Below are 19,993 nucleotides of genomic sequence, written 5' to 3'. Positions count from 1 at the left end.
ATAATCACAAAAATGTTCACCCAATCATGAATACATAATCATTTATAAACTCAGAGTTCACAGGGGCACATGGGCGGGCACAACACCACAGACTTTCGACAACAACTCAGCAACAATAATTTGGGATTTTGCAAGTGGATCCCTTACCTCTGAAAATTTAGATAGGAGTCGCTGGTTGTGCCGTGGTTCTGGAAAGAGGAGTTCCCATCAAAGGTCTATTGCCATCCGGGTCACGGCACCAAATTGTTGAGGAATTTATCAAAATCAGTTCATAAGTCTGCTCGTGGTATAGTGAGTTTTTATTCAGCCGGCGGTGAGCGTATCTACACAGACCAGAGTCTGCTCACTTTTCAGGAGCTAGGTGTTCTCTCTGAAAGGGGGTTTTGTCCCTTGCCAGTGTTTTTTTGACAGTTATTTGGGGGTCATGTGATTGGTCTCTGGAAAGCACGTAGATTGTATTGTATTGACTCTATACTATATAAAGAAATGATGCAAGCACGACGAGGATGGGATTCGAACCCACGCGTGCAGAGCACAATGGATTAGCAGTCCATCGCCTTAACCACTCGGCCACCTCGTCTGTTTTGTGAGTCTATTCTATTTCAACCAGTACTCACTCAACTAGCCCTCATTCAACTAGGCCTTACTCAACTACACCTAATTAAACTATTCCACATTCAGCTAGTCATCATTAAACTTTTGCTTATCAAATAGCACTCTTTCAACTAGTCCTTACTCAACTCGTCATCATTCAACCGGTCCTCATTTAACTTGTCTTTAATCAACTAGTCTCCACTTAACTAGTGGTTATTTAACTAGCCCTCATTCAGCTACTGCTTTCTCAATGAATCATTTTCCAACTACTCCTCATTCTACTAGTCCTTACTGAATTAGTTCTCATTTAACTGGTCTTCATTCAACTAGTCCTTGCTCAACAAATATTCATTCAAGTAGTCCTCATTCAACTAGACCTAATTCAATTAGACCTCATTCAAATTGTCCTCATTCACCTAGTCCTTGATCAACTCATCCTCTTTCAACTAGTCCTTAGTAAACTAGTCCTCAATCAACTCAACCTTATTCAACTCGTCCTTGCTCAACAAAACCTCATTCAATAAGTCCATACTCAACTAGTCCCAACTCTTTTTTTTCTCTTCCATAACTTTCACTGTCACCAATCACCGATTCATTTTCTCCGTCTCCCACTGTTTCACCTCTTTGCTGCTCAGTGTGTGAAATGTTTAGCTATTCCTCTGCCTCCTTTAGTGAAGACGGTAAGTGCTTAAAATGTAGTTTATTTGCAGGGCTTGATTTGAGGCTCAGACAGTTAGAGGTCCGGTTCCGCCAATTTGACCATAGTCCCGTAGACTCGTCAGCTAACCAGGCTAAGCTAGCGGCGGACCGGCCTGTAGCAGCTGCTGCTAGCCGCTCCCCTGCAGCTCCCGAGCAGCCGGCCAGGCAGGGCGGCTGGGTGACAGTTCGGAGGAAGCGTAGTCCTAAAGGGCTCACGGAACACCACCACCCGCTTCATGTTGCTAACCGTTTTCCCCCACTCAGCGACACACCCGTTGAGAAACCGACCCTGGTGATTGGAGACTCTATTGTGAGACATGTGAGGCCGACTCCAGAGACCTTAGTTAGGTGCATCCCGGGGGCCAGAGCGGGCGACATAGAAGCAAATTTGAAGCTGCTGGCAAAGAGTAATCGTAAATTTGGTAAAGTTATCATCAATGTCGGAGCTAATGACTCCTGTTTTCGCCAGTCGGAAGTCACTAAAATGAATATTGTCTCGGTGTGTAACTACGCCAAAAGTTTGTCGGACTCCGTAGGTTTTTCTGGCCCCCTCCCCAATCTGACCAGCGATGACATGTTATGCTCTCGCTCCACCGCTGGTTGTATCGGTGGTGTTCAGAAAACGACGTGGACTTTATTGACAACTGGAAGACGTTCTGGGGAAAGCCCGGTCTGATTAGAAGAGACGGCATTCATCCCACCCGGGATGGTGCAGCTCTTATGTCTAGAAATCTGGCCAATGTTATTAGACACTCCCCCTGACAATCCAGGGTCCAGGCCAGGATGCAGAGCTGCAGTTTAAGACACTTCTCTCCTGCTTCCCGAGGACCAACGCCTGCCAATAAAACTGTAGGATTGCATTATGTAATTAGCGACTCTAAAACTGTAGGATTACATGATATTGGTGACTCTAACCAGGTGCCTAGCAAAATAGAAGTGGTTGCAGTTCCCTACCCTCCAAAAGTTCACCAGGTGCGGCGTTATAGAGGCGTTAACCAAAATATCCATCCATCCATCCATCCATTATCTTACCCGCTTTATCCCTTGCGGGGTCACGGGGGTCTGCTGGAGCCTATCCCAGCTCATTTTAGGTGAGAGGCAGGGGTTACACCCTGGACAGGTCACCAGTCCATCACAGGGCCACATATAGACACACAAACCATGCTCACAATCACACTCACGCTCACACCTACGGGCAATTTTAGAATCATCAATGAATTAACCAAAATAATCTTGAAAAAATTAAAACCAATGCACATTGGTTGCAATGGCTTCCAGTGCAACTGTGAGAAACCTTGGTGTTGTTTTCGATCAGGATTTGTCGTTTAAACCATATGTCAATCAGGTTTGTAAATAGCATTTTTCCATCTCCGTAATATTGCAAAGATTAGGAAAATCCTCTCGCAGAGTGATGCAGAAAAACTAGTTCATGCGTTTGTATCTTCTAGACTGGATTACTGTAATGTGTTATTAGCAGGATGTCCAAGTAATTTGCTGAATAGGCTCCAGCTGATCCAGAATGCAGCAGCACGAGTACTGACAGGAATCAGCAGGAGAGACCACAATTTACAATTTATAGCTGATAACTTTAATACATTTTAATAGTTTTTATTCAGATGTTGATATAAAAAGAGTTTATAATTGTAGATCAATTTAATTGGAACCATTGGTACTGGTAATGGTAATGGTACATTATCATGTAAATATGATCTTTTATCTCCCTCTTGTGGTGAAAATATGAACTACAAGAACATTGACGTTCAGTCTGAGGATCCACGGAGGAAACTGATAAACTGGTGGGGGGGGGGGGGGGGGGGGGTTCATCCAGGGTGTGATGATCAGTGACGCTGCTCAGGTGTGTCAGCTGTTGCCCCGGTAACACACCTCCTAACCAGGAACACCCAGTACTGGAGTTGTAAAAAAAAAAATCAGGTTGGATGGTGGATTTGATCATATGGGGACAGATAATTTGTGCTGATTATAAATAATATAATATATTACAAATAATAGCAGTGACCAAAACAGCTGCAGAAATACTGCAGGAATGACATAGCAGCAGTTAAATGCAGCCTTCTGTAAGCTTTAAATATCCACTGGGCTTACATCAAATACATCAAAACACAACAATAAAAAACACTTTTCTGAACTTATCAATATGACTCTGTCCTTCACAGGATAAGTAACATGGATCACTGCAAAAACTCACAATCTTAACAAGAATATTTGTATTATTTCTAGTTAAAATGTCTCATTTTAGTAAAAGAAATCTCATTACACTTAAAACAAGACCCATCACTGGAAAAAACAACAATTTTCACCTGTTTCAAGTAGATTTTCACTTAAAATAAGTAGAAAAATCTGCCAGTGGAACAATATTTTTTTGCTTGTAATGAGAAGATAAATCTTGTTCCACTGGCAGATTTTTCTACTTATTTCAAGTGAAAATTTACTTGAAACAGGGGAAAATGGTCAAATAAGTTATTTTTCTGGTGATGACTCTAAATGTTGAAATAGCAGTAAAACCACATTCATTGATGAAATGACATAAGGGATGGAAAGGAGGGATGGCAGATTTACAGGGGGGATGATTTGGACCGTTTTTATTTCAGGGGGGGGTGCCATCCCCCCTGCAAATCATCCCCCCTCTTCCCCCCCAACTCCAGTACTGGGAACACCAGAGCAGCCACACAAGAGACGGGAATACACAGGACAAGGAGGGAGCAGCAGTGTTGTCTCATGACACATGAACTCTGTTGTTTCCACAGGTGAACGGGGATGAAGACGATGATGATGTGGTGAACTTTGAAAACGATGAAGACCTGCCTGCTTCTGTCCGATCCACAGATCAATAAATCAGCTGTGTGTGATGGAAACATTAGCTTTAGCCTGGGTACAGAGTGTGCTGATGGATATTTTGTCTTTGAAAGCTCAGCTCTGGGGTCACCTGTTTATGAGTATCCTAGTGTTTAGTCTTCATCATTTAGTGATTTTCAAAAATACTATGCACACTATGAACACTTTATCTCTAAGCGATGGAAATTCAACTCCTCTCTCCTGAAAGATGATGAATTTAAATCAAAAATGAGAACGTGGACAACAAATTACATTAAAGAAAACAATGATCCTTCCTTAGATCCCAACATCATTTGGGAAGTAGCAAAAGTCATTATTTCACATGCTTCATTTAAAATATATGAGAAACTAACCAAAAGTTAGAGGGTAATTGGAGACTAACTGTTGCTAAAGCAAAATTAAATCTTAAGATTTCAGATGGAATCATACAAAAAATGACCTACATTAGACAAAAGGAATATGAATTTGGAAACAAACGAGGTAAATTATAATCTCATTCGAATGTCTGCCCTATCAACTTTCGATGGTACTTTCTGTGCCTACCATGGTGACCACGGGTAACGGGGAATCAGGGTTCGATTCCGGAGAGGGAGCCTGAGAAACGGCTACCACATCCAAGGAAGGCAGAAGGTGCGCAAATTACCCACTCCCGACTCGGCGAGGTAGTGACGAAAAATAACAATACAGGACTCTTTCGAGGCCCTGTAATTGGAATGAGTACACTTTAAATCCTTTAACGAGGATCCATTGGAGGGCAAGTCTGGTGCCAGCAGCCGCGGTAATTCCAGCTCCAATAGTGTATCTTAAAGTTGCTGCAGTTAAAAAGCTCGTAGTTGGATCTCGGGATCGAGCTGACGGTCCACCGCGAGGCGAGCTACCGTCTGTCCCAGCCCCTGCCTCTCGGCGCCCCCTCGATGCTCTTAGCTGAGTGCAGGCAGGTTAGCTGTGAGATAAGTACGGGAACAAACCTCAGACTAATGTTTCTGATTCAAACAAACACACATTTATTTCAGCCAAATGTTCGAGCATGTGTCAAGTTGTTGTGGCCGAGTGGTTAAGGCGATGGACTTGAAATCCATTGGGGATTCCCCGCGCAGGTTCAAATCCTGCCAACAACGGTTAATGTTTGAACTTGCAGTTGCAACTAGCAACTTGCAGTTGTTAACCATAGACTAAAATGTCTTTCAAAACTAATCAGTGGGATTTTTTTTTGTTATCTCCAGCATACATCATAGGTAATGTCATAGGTAACATCAGCCTACATTAAGTTAGTGTGGTGGCAAAAATTGTTGTTCATCTTTCTCGAGTTTTAATAAAAGGCATTCATGAATGGAGATCACACAGTGCAACTGATCAGACGAGCAGTCAGTCCTGAGTGAGCTGAAGATGTTTAGAGACACGCTATCTTATAGTTCAGCCAGGCTGGGAACAAAAGACAAAATATATGTCACCCTGACAACCATGCCTGGCTCCACTCCCTGATAGTGAGAAATTCCACCGGCACTGTGTCAAAGGAGCTTGACCTCGGCAGCATAGGAATGTTCACTTGAAAACAGGATTTGTGCATTAGTCAGTCTTAAAGCATACTGTGTTATACCAAAATCCCCCATTACATTCCACCCTTTTTAGCATTTTTATGCTAAACCATAATAAAATAGGAAATTTTGTACTGATCTAAACCATAAACCCCGGTGCCCTGCCCCGCACCAGCCAAACGCTAGCACACCCAGTCTCCAACTTGGGAGTTACAGACCCCAGGCAGAGAATCACAGGCCACAGGTACAGAAGAGCCAAAACCCCTCCCCTCACTTGACAAGAGGAGGGTAAAAGACTCATCCGTCTCTCAGGCCATTTCTGCTTCTCTGGCGCGCCCTCATGTACATCAGCACAATGGGGAGGGCATTGGTCCAGGACAGTTTTGTAGTCTCACACACTTTAGCAAGTTTGTTTTTCAAAGTGCATTTTTCCCTTCCACATGCACCACATGAGGCTGGCGCAATGTTGTCTCATGTCAATGCCCATATACTCACCAACCAGTTTCAGTGCAGCACTCACAAAAGGAGTGCAATTGTCTGAGCTGATTTTCACTGGAATTCCTCATCTGGGAATTATCAGGTGCATCAAAGCCTTCGCCACTGCAGCGGAGTCCTGTTTTGTTGTGGGGAAAGCTTCAATCCATTTGGAAAACATGCAAACGATAACCAAAACAAACTTTTTGCCTTCACTGGGTGTAAGTTCAATGCAATCCATCTGCAAATGCTGAAACGGTCTGTCTGGTGGAGGGTGACCAGCCTGTGGTACCTTTAACCCCCTCCCCACATTGTTTGTGGAACAGATCACACATCTTTTGCAAAAATCAGTAGCGTAAGCTGTGAAACCTCTCGTGAACCAGTGTCTTCGTATTTCACTCACCATACCCCCCTTTGACACATGGCCCAACCCGTGTGTCAATTTAGCATAGTGAGGGAAAAGGAATCTGGGCAGACAAGGCCCAGCAAAACCTGCAATGCTATTTCCCGTAGCAGGATCCCTGGAAGCAGAACCATCCACAAAAAGATCAAAGTCAGCATTGTCAATTGCAACATCACTCAAATCAGGTCCTGGGGAACAAATGGATGTTATCGTTGCCACACAGTCGTGTGGTTCTACGTCCTCAGCTGTTGGCAAAAGGGTAGCAGGGTTAAGAACAGTACATCTTTTTTCCTTCACATTTGGCAGCTCCAACAGGAAAGCATTGTAACGCAAACACCTTGCAGCAGACAAATGTGAGGTCTTCTGCTCGAGGAGGATGAGAGATACTGCATGTGGGACTAGCAAGGTTAAATCGGTGTATCCCACAATATCACGTGATGCCATAACTGCTTTTTCTGCTGCAGCTACAGCTCTGAGGCAGTTGGGGCAGGTCTCAATTTCCCCCCATGGTCTTGTAGTAGCACTGAAGACATGTAACCCGCCTTTTCGTCCCCAGTCTGGGTGAAAGGCCGTGAACAGTCAGGCCGTCCAAGTGTCGGAGGCGTCTGTAACGTCAGTTTCAGGTCAGTGAATGCTTTGTCAGCCTCGTCAGTCCAGGTAACAGGGTCCGATGCTTTTAGGCCTTTTCCATGGGCAATTTCTGCCAATGGTGCCTCAATTTCGGCATAATGCGGGACCCACTGTCGATAATAACTTGTGACGCCCAGAAACCCAGGTAACATGTATCTTTATGTGGCGGCACGTTCACTATTATTTAAGTTTGGGATCTGAAGATCTTTTTCTGTTTACCGACAACACCACCTTTGATTAGGGCCCAAGGACCCGTACTAAAGGTCAATTATCACCTCTACAAAAGGACACGAAGGTTCGTTCACTCAGGGAGAGAGATAGGGGACAGAGTTCAATAATACAAACAATATTTTATTATTTAAAAAAGGCACATTGGTTGGGGCAATAAAACATAAATTTGGTCCCGGCAGAGACATAACTACGGGAACAAACCTCAGACTAACGTTTCTGATTCAAAGAAACACACATTTATTTCAGCCAAATGTTCAAACATGTGACAAGTTGTTGTGGCCGAGTGGTTAAGGCGATGGACTTGAAATCCATTGGGGATTCCCCGCGCAGGTTCAAATCCTGCCAACAACGGTTAATGTTTGACTAAAATGTCTTTCAAAACTAAACAGAGGATTTTTTATGTGTTATCCCCAGCATGCATTAACGGGTAACATCAGCCTACATTAAGTTAGTTTTACATTTCTTTCCAAGCAGTCGGCCCAGGTTCGCAGTTTTGGCATCGAGCTGCTTCATATCTATAACGAACTGCTTATTTCAATGGGGACTTTATGGAGGCCCTGTGGCTTAGTTGGTCAAAGCGCCTGTCTAGTAAACAGGAGATCCTGGGTTCAAATCCCAGCAGAGCCTCTAAACTCAAATGTGTCTTGATGCCTGAAAGATCACATATCTCTCATTCCTGGTTCTGGCACTATTTCTCACACGCTTGCTTAATTATAGCAGAGTACTTTGTCAAAAGTACTCCTGCTCTTAGTGAATGTGCATCCTCTCTGTTTTGTCATTCAGCTTGGCCGGAATTGATTGATCACTGATTGAAGTCGCTGATGATGATCAGAGACTGAAAAGGCAGACGGAAAATTACTGGGGCTGCCTGTTCTCAAAACAACCGCTGATTCTACCAATTTGACCTCGAGAGAGCGGCTTGGCACGACCGCTCCTGCTCACAATCTCCTGGAGGAATGCAAACAAGATAATTCTGTCCCCTAGCCCTTCCCTCTCCCATAACACTACGGATCCTGTTTCCAGAACTGACCGAGCCGCCTGACAACACCGAGGACTTGACACTAGGTATAAATACACAGTGTGAAGATGCCTTTTTTTCCCTCCTCCCCCCCATCCCAGTGTCATCCTTTCTCTAAAAATGGCGTCCGTATTAATGGTGCCATCGGTGTAAACCGGAGTCAAGTTCTCTCGTCTGATTATGTCTGACCTGGCAATAAAGCTTTTTCTGATTCTGATTCTAATTCTGAAAGGGCAATTCATGGATTCATTCAACTATATCTTGTTCAACTCATCTTCTTTCAACTACTTATTTAACCAGCCATTATTCCACTAGTCCTCATTAAACTAGCCACCAATGATGCAGTTCAACTAGACATCAATGTCTGCTGTCTACACCTGTTTATATAGTGGTCTCTGTAGACCAACAACTAACCAGGAATGAGTCATAATAACATCAAACTGGTAGTTGTCCTGTTAACGGTTCATTAATACTAATATATCTACACTTGTTTTACCTTTGACAACATATCTTTGTCTGACTTTTCTCTGTTCTTCATCCTTTTTTTCCTCACTCTCACTTTTCAGGAGCTAGGTGTTCTCTCTGAAAGGGGGTTTGTCCCTTGCCAGTGTTTATTTGACAGTGGTTTGGGGGTCATGTGATTGGTCTCTGGAAAGCACGTAGATTGTATTGTATTGGCTCTATACTATATAAAGAAAAGATGCAAGCACGACGAGGATGGGATTCGAACCCATGCGTGCAGAGCACAATGGATTAGCAGTCCATCGCCTTAACCACTCGGCCACCTCGTCTGTTTTGTTAGGCTATTCTATTTCAACCACTACTCACTCAACTAGCCCTCATTCAACTAGTCCCTACTCAACTCTTGATATTTCCACTACTCCTTATCAACTACCCTAGTATGGGTTAGCACCCCAGCCTGTATCTTTCGCGAGGAAGAACCCAAACAAGCTACGGAAAGCTCTAATGAGTTATACCCCCAGGATATCCCGAGAGGGGGGGAGGATGAGATCTCCAATCGGACGGACCCAAGGTTAATGACCCCAGCAAACGAACTGACTACGAGTATAACATGCATTTGCGGCAAGCTGTGCAAGAACCAACGTGGCCTGAAAATCCATCAGGCCAGGATGAAATGTTTGGCGCGAGAGAGCGAGGTGCAACGCACAGGTCCTGGACCTGGTGAGACGCAGGAGGGGCCCGGACAGGAGACACCCCACAGTTCCCAGTCCCTCCACGTACCACAGCCTCCCAAGCCAAGCGGAGTAGTTCCACAGCAGTGGATTAAGTGGCCCCCAGCAAGCAGACGGAGTGAGTGGCTGCAGTTTGACGAGGACGTGTCCAACATCATTCGAGCCATAGCCAAAGGGGATGCTGACAGCAGACTCCTAGCAATGACCACCATCATTGTTAGTTATGGCTCCGAAAGATTTGGCCAGATGGAGAAGGGCAACACCAAGCCCAATGCCTACACCATGAACCTGCGACAGGAGCTCAGAACCCTCAAGAAGCAGTTCAAGTGCGCTGCTGAAGAGGAGAAGCAACCATTGGCAGAACTGCGCAACATCCTGCGGAAGAAGCTGACAACCATCCACCGAGCAGAGTGGCACAGGAGGCGGGGAAGAGAGAGAGTGAGGAAGCGAGCAGCCTTCATTGCCAACCCCTTCCGGTTCACAAAACAACTGCTTGGGGACAAGCGCAGTGGCCGACTCGAGTGCTCAAGGGAGGAAGTGAATCGCTTCCTCGAAAACACCTTGAGCGACCCACTGAGAGAAGAAGATCTGGGGCACAACAAAGCTCTTATCAGCCCTGCATTTCCAACAGCAGAGTTCAAGCTGACGGAGCCTAGCCTAAAGGAAGTTGAAGAGGTGGTCAAGGCAGCCCGTTCAGCATCTTCCCCAGGCCCAAGTGGTGTACCCTACCTTGTCTACAAGCGCTGTCCAGAGCTCCTCCGGCACCTGTGGAAGACTTTGAAGATAATCTGGCGAAGGGGGAAAGTGGCCGACCAGTGGAGGTGTGCAGAGGGGGTTTGGATTCCCAAGGAGGAGGACTCGAAAAAGATCAACCAGTTTCGGACAATCTCACTATTGAGTGTGGAAGGGAACGTTTCTTCAGCATCATCTCCAGAAGACTGACTGAGTTTCTCCTCAAGAACAACTACATCGACACCTCAGTGCAGAAGGGTGGGATTCTTGGAGCTCCCGGCTGCTTAGAGCACACTGGTGTAGTTACACAACTCATCAGAGAGGCCCGTGAGAACAGAGGCGACCTAGCTGTATTGTGGTTGGACCTGACTAACGCCTACGGGTCCATCCCACACAAACTAGTTGAGCTCACATTACACCTCCACCATGTTCCCAGCAAGATCAAAGACCTGATCCTGGATTATTACAACAATTTCAGGCTCAGGTTCACTTCAGGGTCAGCAACATCAGACTGGCACCGCCTTGGGAAAGGAATAATAACAGGGTGTACCATCTCTGTTACCCTTTTCGCACTGGCAATGAACACGTTGGTCAAGGCAGCTGAGGTGGAATGCAGAGGGCCTCTATCCAGATCAGGTGTTCGTCAGCCTCCAATAAGAGCCTACATGGATGATCTTACCATCACAACTACATCAGTGCCAGGGAGTAGGTGGATCTTGCAAGGTCTGGAGAGACTCATCACATGGGCTAGAATGAGTTTCAAGCCCTCCAAGTCAAGGTCCATGGTACTGAAGAGGCGGAAGGTGATTGACAAGTTCCGGTTCTCAATCCCAGGAACTGCAATCCTAACCATCACGGAGCAACCAGTCAAGAGCTTGGGGAAACTCTTTGACTCTAGCTTAAGAGACACTGCGGCCATCCAGAAGTCTGGCGAAGACCTTGGAGCATGGCTCACCAAGGTGGACAAGTCCAGCCTGCCAGGTAGATTTAAAGCCTGGATCTACCAGCACTCCATCCTGCCAAGAGTCCTGTGGCCTCTCTTCATCTATGCAGTCCCAGTATCAACTGTGGAATCCCTCGAAAGGAAGATCAGCAGCTTTCTCCGGAAGTGGCTAGGCCTTTTACGCAGCCTCAACAGCGCTGCCCTGTATGGGTCTAGCAACACCCTGCAGCTACCTTTCAGTGGGCTCACTGAGGAATTTAAGGTAGCACGCACCAGAGAAGCCCTACAGTACAGGGATTCCAGGGACTGCAAGGTAGCATCAGCTGGGATTGAAGTGAGGACGGGTAGGAAGTGGAGGGCTGAGAAGGCAGTGGAGGTGGCAGAGTCTCGCCTAAGGCAGAAGGCACTGGTGGGGGTCTTGGCAACAGGAAGAGCAGGCTTGGGCTACTTCCCAAAGTCCCAAGTCAGCCAGGCCCGAGGCAAGGAGAGGCACCATCTACTCCAGGAAGAGGTCCGAGCAGGTGTGTAGGAAGAGCGAGTGAGCAGGGCAGTGGGACTCCGGCAGCAGGGAGCATGTACAAGGTGGGAGAGCACGTTACAGCGCAAAGTCACCTGGTCCAACATCATGCAGGCAGACTTCCATCGGGTTCGGTTCCTTGTGCAGGCAGTGTACGATGCTCTACCAAGTCCAGCAAACCTCCATGTGTGGGGGAAGAGCGAAACACCTTCCTGCCCCCTTTGCTCTGGAAGAGGCTCCCTAGAACACCTCCTCAGCAGCTGTCCAAGGGCCCTGGCCGATGGCCGCTATCGATGGCGCCACGATCAGGTGCCCAAAGCAGTTGCAGAGAGCATAGCCTCGGCTATCAGCACCAGCAAACAACACCATGCTCCAAAGACGGCAATCCCCTTTGTCAAAGCTGGAGAGAGACCCGTGAAAGGCCCACAGACAGCATCAGGACTCCTACATATAGCCCCTGATTGGCAGCTGCACGTCGACCTCGGGAAACAGCTGAGGTTCCCCCAGCACATTGCTACATCTCTCCGGCCAGACATAATCATCACCTCCGAGGATTCAAAACACCTGATCATGCTGGAGCTGACAGTGCCCTGGGAAGAGTGGATCGAGGAAGCCAACGAAAGGAAACGTGCAAAATACCAGGAGTTGGTGGAACAGGGCTGGAGAACATACTATGAGCCCATTGAAGTTGGCTGTCGAGGCTTCGCGGGACGCTCGCTCGGCAAAGCCCTAGGTCGCTTGGGCATTACAGGAACAGCAAAAAAGAGGGCCATTAAATCCGCAAGTGAGGCTGCAGAGAAAGCCACAAGGTGGTTGTGGCTAAAGAGGGCAGATCCGTGGGTTGCTGCTGGGACGCAAGCCGGGAACTGATCACCCCTGGCTGGGTCACCTAGGAGAGGGTGTCTGATGTTGCGAGACCCGAAACACCCGATGACCCTAGGATACATCACTGAAGATGCGTCCCAGTGCATCAAGGAGATGTTTCTTTAAAGCCCTCATTCAACTAGTCCCTACTCAACCAGTCCTCATTTAACTCGTCTTTAATCAACTAGTCCCCACTTAACTAGCCATTACTTAACTGGCCCTCCTTCAGCTACTGCTTGCTCAATGAATCCTTTTCCAACTACTCCTCATTCAACTAATCCTTACTGAATTAGTTCTCATTATTTCTTACTCAACTCTGCATCATTCAACTATCCCTTATTCAACTCATTCTCTTTCAAATAGTCCTTAGTAAACTAGTCCTCAATCAACTCAACCTTATTCAACTCGTCCTTGCTCAATAAAACCTCATTCAACAAGTCCATACTCAACTAGCCGTCATTCAACTAGTCTTTATTCAATTAGTCCTTATTCATCTAATCCTAATTCAACGATTACTTGTTTAACTAGCCATTGTTCAACTAGTCCTCATTAGGGGTGTAACGATACACTAATCTCACGATACGGTACGATACACGATACTGAGGTCACGATAACGATACGATACGATATTATAGCAGTATTTTTTTAACAACCTTGAATGAGGAACATATGACTGGAAAAAAATTGTCTTTTATTTGAAAGACACAAAATACCCTATTGTTACAGTTTGTAATGCTTTATAACTGTTTAAGTTTTAAAGAGAAAGCTAGGCCAACCATTTTCCACAAACTGAACTAAAAGTAAATGTCAGGCAGGTTTGCATTATGCATCTTCAGTTTCATACAAGTAAAAATATTTTGCCACAAACTGAATAGTTTCTCTCATGTATGATTTGACTGTAATTTAACAACTAAAATTAAATAAATAAATAAAAGTAAATAAATACATACGATTTTACATCATAAAAAAAGATTGATTCATGCTCACCTTATAAGTGTAAGAGGAGATTTATTTTTGTTAAGAAGTTTATTTTGGTAATTCAGGGTTCATTATTTTATAAATATATTCTTTATATTCTGATGTAAATCAGGGACTATAATTACACTAGTCAGTTTATCTGTAGTTGTTAGTATGTTTTAGATTGGGCGGAGTGATACAGCACTAGGTGCTGTGTTGACGCTCTAAAATCCTACGCTGTTGAGCGGACATTAAAGTACACTGGAGCTCAGCAGAAGTTGTCCCCGTGTTTATCCTACACACGACCCGAAAAAGGTTTAATTTAATAAGGTAAGGTTTAACTCTACACCAGACTTACATAAGTAAAATTTCAGAGCTCAAAACGGGACCACAAAACGGGACTATTTTTTTCTGAGCGGAGTAAGATTTTGGTCCGCGGGTCGAGGTGCGGTCGCGGTCGGATGCGTGTTTCTAGTCAACACAATAGATTAATATTAATAACCCAATATCGCGATACACTTTGTCACCTCCACGACACGTATTGTGACATTTTTGTATCGCGAAATTTCGTGGCACGATATATTGTTACACCCCTAGTCCTCATTAAACTAGTCATCGATGATGCAGTTCAACTAGACATCAATGTCTGCTGTCTACACCTGTTTATATAGTGGTCTCTGTAGACCAAAAACTAACCAGGAATGAGTCTTATTTACATCCAACTGGTAGTTGTCCTGTTAACGGTTCATTAATACTAATATATCTGCACTTGTTTTACCTTTGACAACATATATTTGTCTCACTTTTCTGTTCTTCATCCTTTTTTTCTCACTCTCACTTTTCAGCAGCTAGGTGTTCTCTCTGAAAGTGGTCCCTTGCCAGTGTTTTTTTGATAGTTGTTTGGGGGTCATGTGATTGGTCTCTGGAAAGCACGCAGATTGTGTTGTAGTGACACAATACTATATAAAGAAAAGATGCAAGCACGACGAGGATGGGATTCGAACCCACGCGTGCAGAGCACAATGGATTAGCAGTCCATCGCCTTAACCACTCGGCCACCTCGTCTGTTTTGTTAGGCTATTCTATTTCAACCAGTACTCGCTCAACTACACCTAATTTAACTATTCCACATTCAGCTAGTCATCATTAAACTTTTGCTTATTCATCTTGTCTCCTCTCAAGTAGTCCTCATTCACACCTCCGTAAACTCTTCTTCCAACCTGGCCGCAGCAACCCCGGTTCGAATCCGGGTCACAGCACCCTTGTGGCAGCAAGAGTGCTTCTCAAATTTTTGGAAAAAGAAAGAAAAGGTGCCACGGACACAACAAAATCCACTAGGGCAGGGGTCCTCAACCCTGGTCCTCGAGGGCCGGTGTCCCTGCAGGTTTTAGATGTTTCCCTGCTTCATTGCACCGTGATACAAGTGACTGTGTCATCAACAGAATTGTGCAGCCCTGGATGAAAAGCTGATGACGATGATTAATTAGAATCAGGTGTGTTAAAGCAGGGAAACATCTAAAACATGCAGGACACCGGCCCTCGAGGACCAGGGTTGAGGACCCCTGCACTAGGGTGTCATCACTGTACTCGGCTATGGCTTTGGCCACTGCCATCTACTTTGGTTGGGACATCTGAGTTGTTACACCACGTGTGTTTCCACATGTTACAATCAAAAAGGGCTAGCGGTGCTGAGGTGCTGAAGGCGCTGTAACCACAGAGGGACTTGAACCCTCAATCTTCTGATCCAAAGCGAGACACCTTGTCCATTAGGCCATGTGGCCACTCAGCCCCCTGGTACACCCCTGAACATCAAACATGGAGGCGAGATGGCCAGGCTCTGTGCAGGATGCCGGATGTTGGGAATCAAATTTGAGCACCACATTTCTACAGAGTGTGTTATATTACTAATATTATATTGATCAGTTTTGCGAATATTCATGTGTCTAACTTTGTGTTATATGTGCATTTGCAGGAGAATTTGATGGCTATCTCCTGGGGGATAGAGGATATCCGTGCCTCCCCATGCTCATTACCCCGTACCCCGATCCGGATGCTGGAGCGGAAACACGCTTCAACGTGACTCACAGCAGAACCCGGGTCAAAATGATAGTCACAGAGTACGTCTTTCATGGGACCTCTTTTATTCATTCTCTTCCCCTTCCTCTTCCTTCCCTTTTCCTTCCTCATATCTCATTCGAAGCAAATGCCCTTACCTGACGACAGGGGTGGCACACCTCTGTAAACTCTTCTTCCAACCTCACACTGTGTTCACTGACATAACTGCAGAAACCGAGCACATATCTAAAGCTGGGTACATGCACCCTTTCAAGCTGTGATCGTATAGTGATGAGTACTCTGCGTTGTGGCCGCAGCAACCCCGGTTCGAATCCGGGTGACAGCACCCCTGTGGCAGCATAATTCCATAATGGAAAATGGAAAATCTGAATCAGACAAGGTTAGAATACAACGCACCAGCGAATATGTTCAAACTCAGATTGACCTTCAAAATCAGTCTTCCTCCCCACAGTTACCGGATCCACCTGTCAAACCTCCAGTACCTGCTGTTTCAAGTGTTGTGGTTCGACCTCCCACCTTGCCAAAGACTGCACATTTTCTGTGAAGTGCTCTGAATGTGACAGCACCTATCATGATGCAGCCATGCATCCTGGCCCATCACCTCAGAGCGTCAACGCTCCTCCACATCCACAAGAGAATGGCGGGGAGGGAGAAGATTATTCTAACGTGACTGATGTTACGACAAGCTGCACTGAAGTTTGTGGTCTAGGTCAGTGGGGTCGTTCATGCTCTAAGATCTGCCTTGTAAAGATTTATCCCAAGGGTTTCAAGAACAAAGCCATCAAAGCCTACGTAATTCTTGATGACCAGAGCAATCGTTCCTTAGCTAGACCAGAGTTCTTCGAGGTGTTCAGTGTGGAGAGCGAACCATTCTCGTATCATCTCAGAACTTGCTCTGGCATTATAGAAAGGAAGAGACGTGCTCAGAGCACACAAGGTCAGGTGGCAGATAAACGGACCACGTGATGCTCCCTTTGCCCAACGTCTGGATCTGGGCTGAGTGGTGATAGGAGAGGTGTGCTTGGGTAACGTACATAAGCCGACGGTTAACACGTTCAAGACCCATGTGCTGGATGGCGGTCGCCATTCCACCAGAGAGGCATCCTCTTAAAAAGAGACCATAAACTTGGAGAAGATTGATATTGACAATTGACATTTGAATGAACAGAGCTCTCTCTTTCTACGCACCCCTGACTGGTTTAAAGCTTTCTCAAGAACCCTGGCAGTGACGGTCAGCCAATGACAGTTCACTGATGACTGACTTACTACACTGACAAACAGTTTCCTCCCTAAAAGAGGAGAGGACTTTATCCAACCGTGTGGAAAACCCAGAAATTGGATACTTTTTTTCCACAAAGTACGTAGTTTTAAACATTACAGGAGTTACATCCTTACCTTTGTCTTCATGAGTTTAAAGGCTCTGCTGGGATTTGAACCCAGGATCTCCTGTTTACAAGACAGATGCTTTGACCAACTAAGCCACAGGGCCCTCAACACACGTCTGCAACTTGTTATAAAAACCCTGTTGACACAACAAGTTAATTCTACCTCTGGAGCAGCTTTATTTCACCTCACTGTGATATATTTAGTACACAAACCTGTTCCACTACTGTCCTGGCTTTATGTGAAGTAACAGAGCTATGAAGGATGGTAACTTTTATAGTTACCATATATGGTTACCTGCCCTGAAAAGGGTTCAGTTAAAGCAGGTCTTGTGTGTTCCAGCAAAGATCTGATGTTGTCATTAGATTTGAATAACTCAAGACGTTAAGCTGGTCTGATTTTTGCTGGAACCAGAATTATAATTCAGGCTTCAATTCTGCCAGTATGTGATCAATTATACAAATAATATCAATTATATTGTTGTCAGCTTCATGTCAGTTTTATCTTCACTTGTGCCACAAGGTGAGGCACTGCAATTCTTCACGACCAAATGTGTATTTCTTTACGTGGTGTGTCTGACAGATTTGGTCCCAGTGGTCAAAAGGGAAAGATCCTCCCCCAAAGTCAGGGATTGTGTGGCTGAGTCACAGGTTTCTTAACCAAACTTAATTCAAATATTCAATTCTTAAAGTTATTTTAAGAGATGTGGACTGCTTTAGAGCGGGGTAATGTCTGGTTCCTCTCCTTTTAGTCAGTTATGACTTGTTTGACAATCGAAACAACAGGCATAGTAAGTTAAAAAAAAAACAACTTCTGAGGTTCAATCAGTAATGATTGAGTGAAAGTGCAAATCTTGCTGTATTGAAATTAGGATCTGAAGATATTAACTCAGTCTTGCATTGAGCAATTTTAAACATTGCCACCCTAGGTGGGACTGGAATCCACAATCCCTGGCTTAGGAGGCCAGTGCCTTATCCATGATCAGTCTCTGCGCTGTGAACTGGCTGCTGATTGGGTAACGTATTGCGTCACGCATCGCGTCACTTCCTGGTGTTTGCGGTCTGTGCAGGCTCAGATCTCTCTCGACTTTTTATCTAAAACTTAGACTGTTTTCTGGTAAAATAGCACTATATCTGGTACATTACTGTCTTTATTTCAACACTCGCTCATTTTCTCTTCCGTAACTTTCACTGTCACCAATCACCGATACATTTTCTGTCCGTTAGCCTCCGTTAGCATCTTAGCATGGCCTCTCCGGCTCCCACCGCTTCACCTCTTTCCTGCTCAGTGTGTGAAATGTTTAGTTATTCCTCTGCCTCCTTTAGTGAAGACGGTAAGTGCTTAAAGTGTAGCTTATTTGCAGGGCTGGAGGCGAGGCTCAGTCAGTTAGAGGTCCGGTTCGGCCAACTAGACCATAGTCCGATAGAATCCTCTGCGGACCGGCCCGTAGCAGCTGAGCGTAGCCGCTCCCCTGCAGCTCCCCGGCAGCCGGCCAGTCAGGGCAGCTGGGTGACGGTTCGGAGGAAGGGTAGTCTTAAAGGGCTCACGGAACACCACCACCCGCTTCATGTGTCTAACCGTTTTTCCCCACTCAGCGACACATCTGTTGAGAAACCGACCCTGGTGATTGGAGACTCTATTGTGAGACATGTGAGGCCGACTCCAGAGACCATAGTTAGGTGTATCCCGGGGGCCAGAGCGGGCGACATAGAAGCAAATTTGAAGCTACTGGCAAAGGGTAATCGTAAATATGGTAAAGTTATCATCAATGTCGGAGCTAATGACTCCCGTCTTCGCCAGTCGGAAGTAACCAGAATGAATATTGTCTCGGTGTGTAACTACGCCAAAACCATGTCGGACTCTGTAGGTTTTTCTGGCCCCCTCCCCAATCTGACCAGCGATGACATGTTTAGTCGCATGCTCTCGCTCCGCCGCTGGTTGTCTCAGTGGTGTTCAGAAAACGACGTGGACTTTATTGACAACTGGGAGACATTCTGGGGAAAGCCCGGTCTGATTAGAAGGGACGGCATTCATCCCACCCGGGATGGTGCAGCTCTTATGTCTAGAAATCTGGCCAATGTTATTAGACACTCCCCCTGACAATGCAGGGTCCAGGCCAGGATGCAGAGCTGTAGTTTAACACACTTCTCTGCTGCTTCTCGAGGACCAACGCCTGCCAATCAAACTGTAAGATTGCATCATGTAATTAGCGACTCTAAAACTGTAGGATTACATGATATTGGCGACTCTGGCCAGGTGCCTAGCAAAATAGAAGTGGTTGCAGTTCCCCGCCCTCCAAAAGTTCACCAGGTGCGGCGTTTTGGAGGCGTTAACCAAAATAACCTTGTAAAAATTAAAACCAATGTACATTTGGTACCAATTACAGACCGAAAAATGAGATGCGGATTACTAAATATACGACCATTAAGCTCTAAGTCTCTGTTAGTAAATGATATAATTACAGAGAGCAGGAGTGATATTTTCTGCTTAACAGAAACATGGTTACAGGAGGAAGAGTATGTTAGTTTGAATGAATCAACTCCGCCCGGCTACTTTAATCGATGGCTTCCAGTGCAACTGTGAGAAACCTTGGTGTTATTTTCGATCAGGATTTGTCGTTTAAACCATATGTCAATCAGGTTTGTAAAATAGCCTTTTTCCATCTCCGTAATATTGCAAAGATTAGGAAAATCCTCTCGCAGAGTGATGCAGAAAAACTAGTTCATGCGTTTGTATCTTCTAGACTAGATTACTGTAATGTGTTGTTAGCAGGATGTCCAAGTAATTTGCTGAATAGGCTCCAGCTGATCCAGAATGCAGCAGCACGAGTGCTGACAGGAATTAGCAGGAGAGACCACGTCTCTCCAGTGTTAGCGTCGCTCCATTGGTTA

General features: G+C 45.5%; 1 protein-coding gene, 7 non-coding genes and 1 pseudogene across 8 annotated transcripts; 5 read left to right on the top strand and 4 right to left on the bottom strand.

Annotated features, from left to right (window-relative positions):
- Positions 1 to 498: 498 nt before the first annotated feature.
- trnas-gcu (transfer RNA serine (anticodon GCU)) lies at positions 499 to 580 on the bottom strand. The gene has a single exon. It is a non-coding gene; the product is annotated as a tRNA-Ser (tRNA).
- Positions 581 to 5,182: 4,602 nt separating this feature from the next.
- trnas-uga (transfer RNA serine (anticodon UGA)) lies at positions 5,183 to 5,264 on the top strand. Its single transcript has one exon. It is a non-coding gene; the product is annotated as a tRNA-Ser (tRNA).
- Positions 5,265 to 7,688: 2,424 nt separating this feature from the next.
- Positions 7,689 to 7,770, top strand: trnas-uga (transfer RNA serine (anticodon UGA)). Its single transcript has one exon. It is a non-coding gene; the product is annotated as a tRNA-Ser (tRNA).
- A 202-nt stretch (positions 7,771 to 7,972) lies between these two features.
- On the top strand, positions 7,973 to 8,046 carry trnat-agu (transfer RNA threonine (anticodon AGU)). The gene has a single exon. It is a non-coding gene; the product is annotated as a tRNA-Thr (tRNA).
- Positions 8,047 to 9,146: 1,100 nt separating this feature from the next.
- trnas-gcu (transfer RNA serine (anticodon GCU)) lies at positions 9,147 to 9,228 on the bottom strand. Its single transcript has one exon. It is a non-coding gene; the product is annotated as a tRNA-Ser (tRNA).
- Positions 9,229 to 9,474: 246 nt separating this feature from the next.
- LOC133451739 (uncharacterized) lies at positions 9,475 to 12,692 on the top strand (annotated as a pseudogene).
- Positions 12,693 to 14,626: 1,934 nt separating this feature from the next.
- Positions 14,627 to 14,708, bottom strand: trnas-gcu (transfer RNA serine (anticodon GCU)). Its single transcript has one exon. It is a non-coding gene; the product is annotated as a tRNA-Ser (tRNA).
- Positions 14,709 to 17,134: 2,426 nt separating this feature from the next.
- Positions 17,135 to 17,208, bottom strand: trnat-ugu (transfer RNA threonine (anticodon UGU)). The gene has a single exon. It is a non-coding gene; the product is annotated as a tRNA-Thr (tRNA).
- A 1,025-nt stretch (positions 17,209 to 18,233) lies between these two features.
- On the top strand, positions 18,234 to 19,236 carry LOC133451781 (uncharacterized). Its single transcript, XM_061730925.1, has one exon. It carries the CDS (start codon positions 18,348 to 18,350, stop codon positions 19,200 to 19,202), a length of 855 nt encoding a protein of 284 aa, XP_061586909.1. The 5' UTR covers positions 18,234 to 18,347; the 3' UTR covers positions 19,203 to 19,236.
- Positions 19,237 to 19,993: the final 757 nt, after the last annotated feature.

Source organism: Cololabis saira, chromosome 10 (genome assembly GCF_033807715.1).
Source record: "Cololabis saira isolate AMF1-May2022 chromosome 10, fColSai1.1, whole genome shotgun sequence".
In the NCBI taxonomy this organism is placed as follows: domain Eukaryota; kingdom Metazoa; phylum Chordata; class Actinopteri; order Beloniformes; family Belonidae; genus Cololabis; species Cololabis saira.
This window is presented reverse-complemented; position numbering and strand designations above follow the sequence as displayed.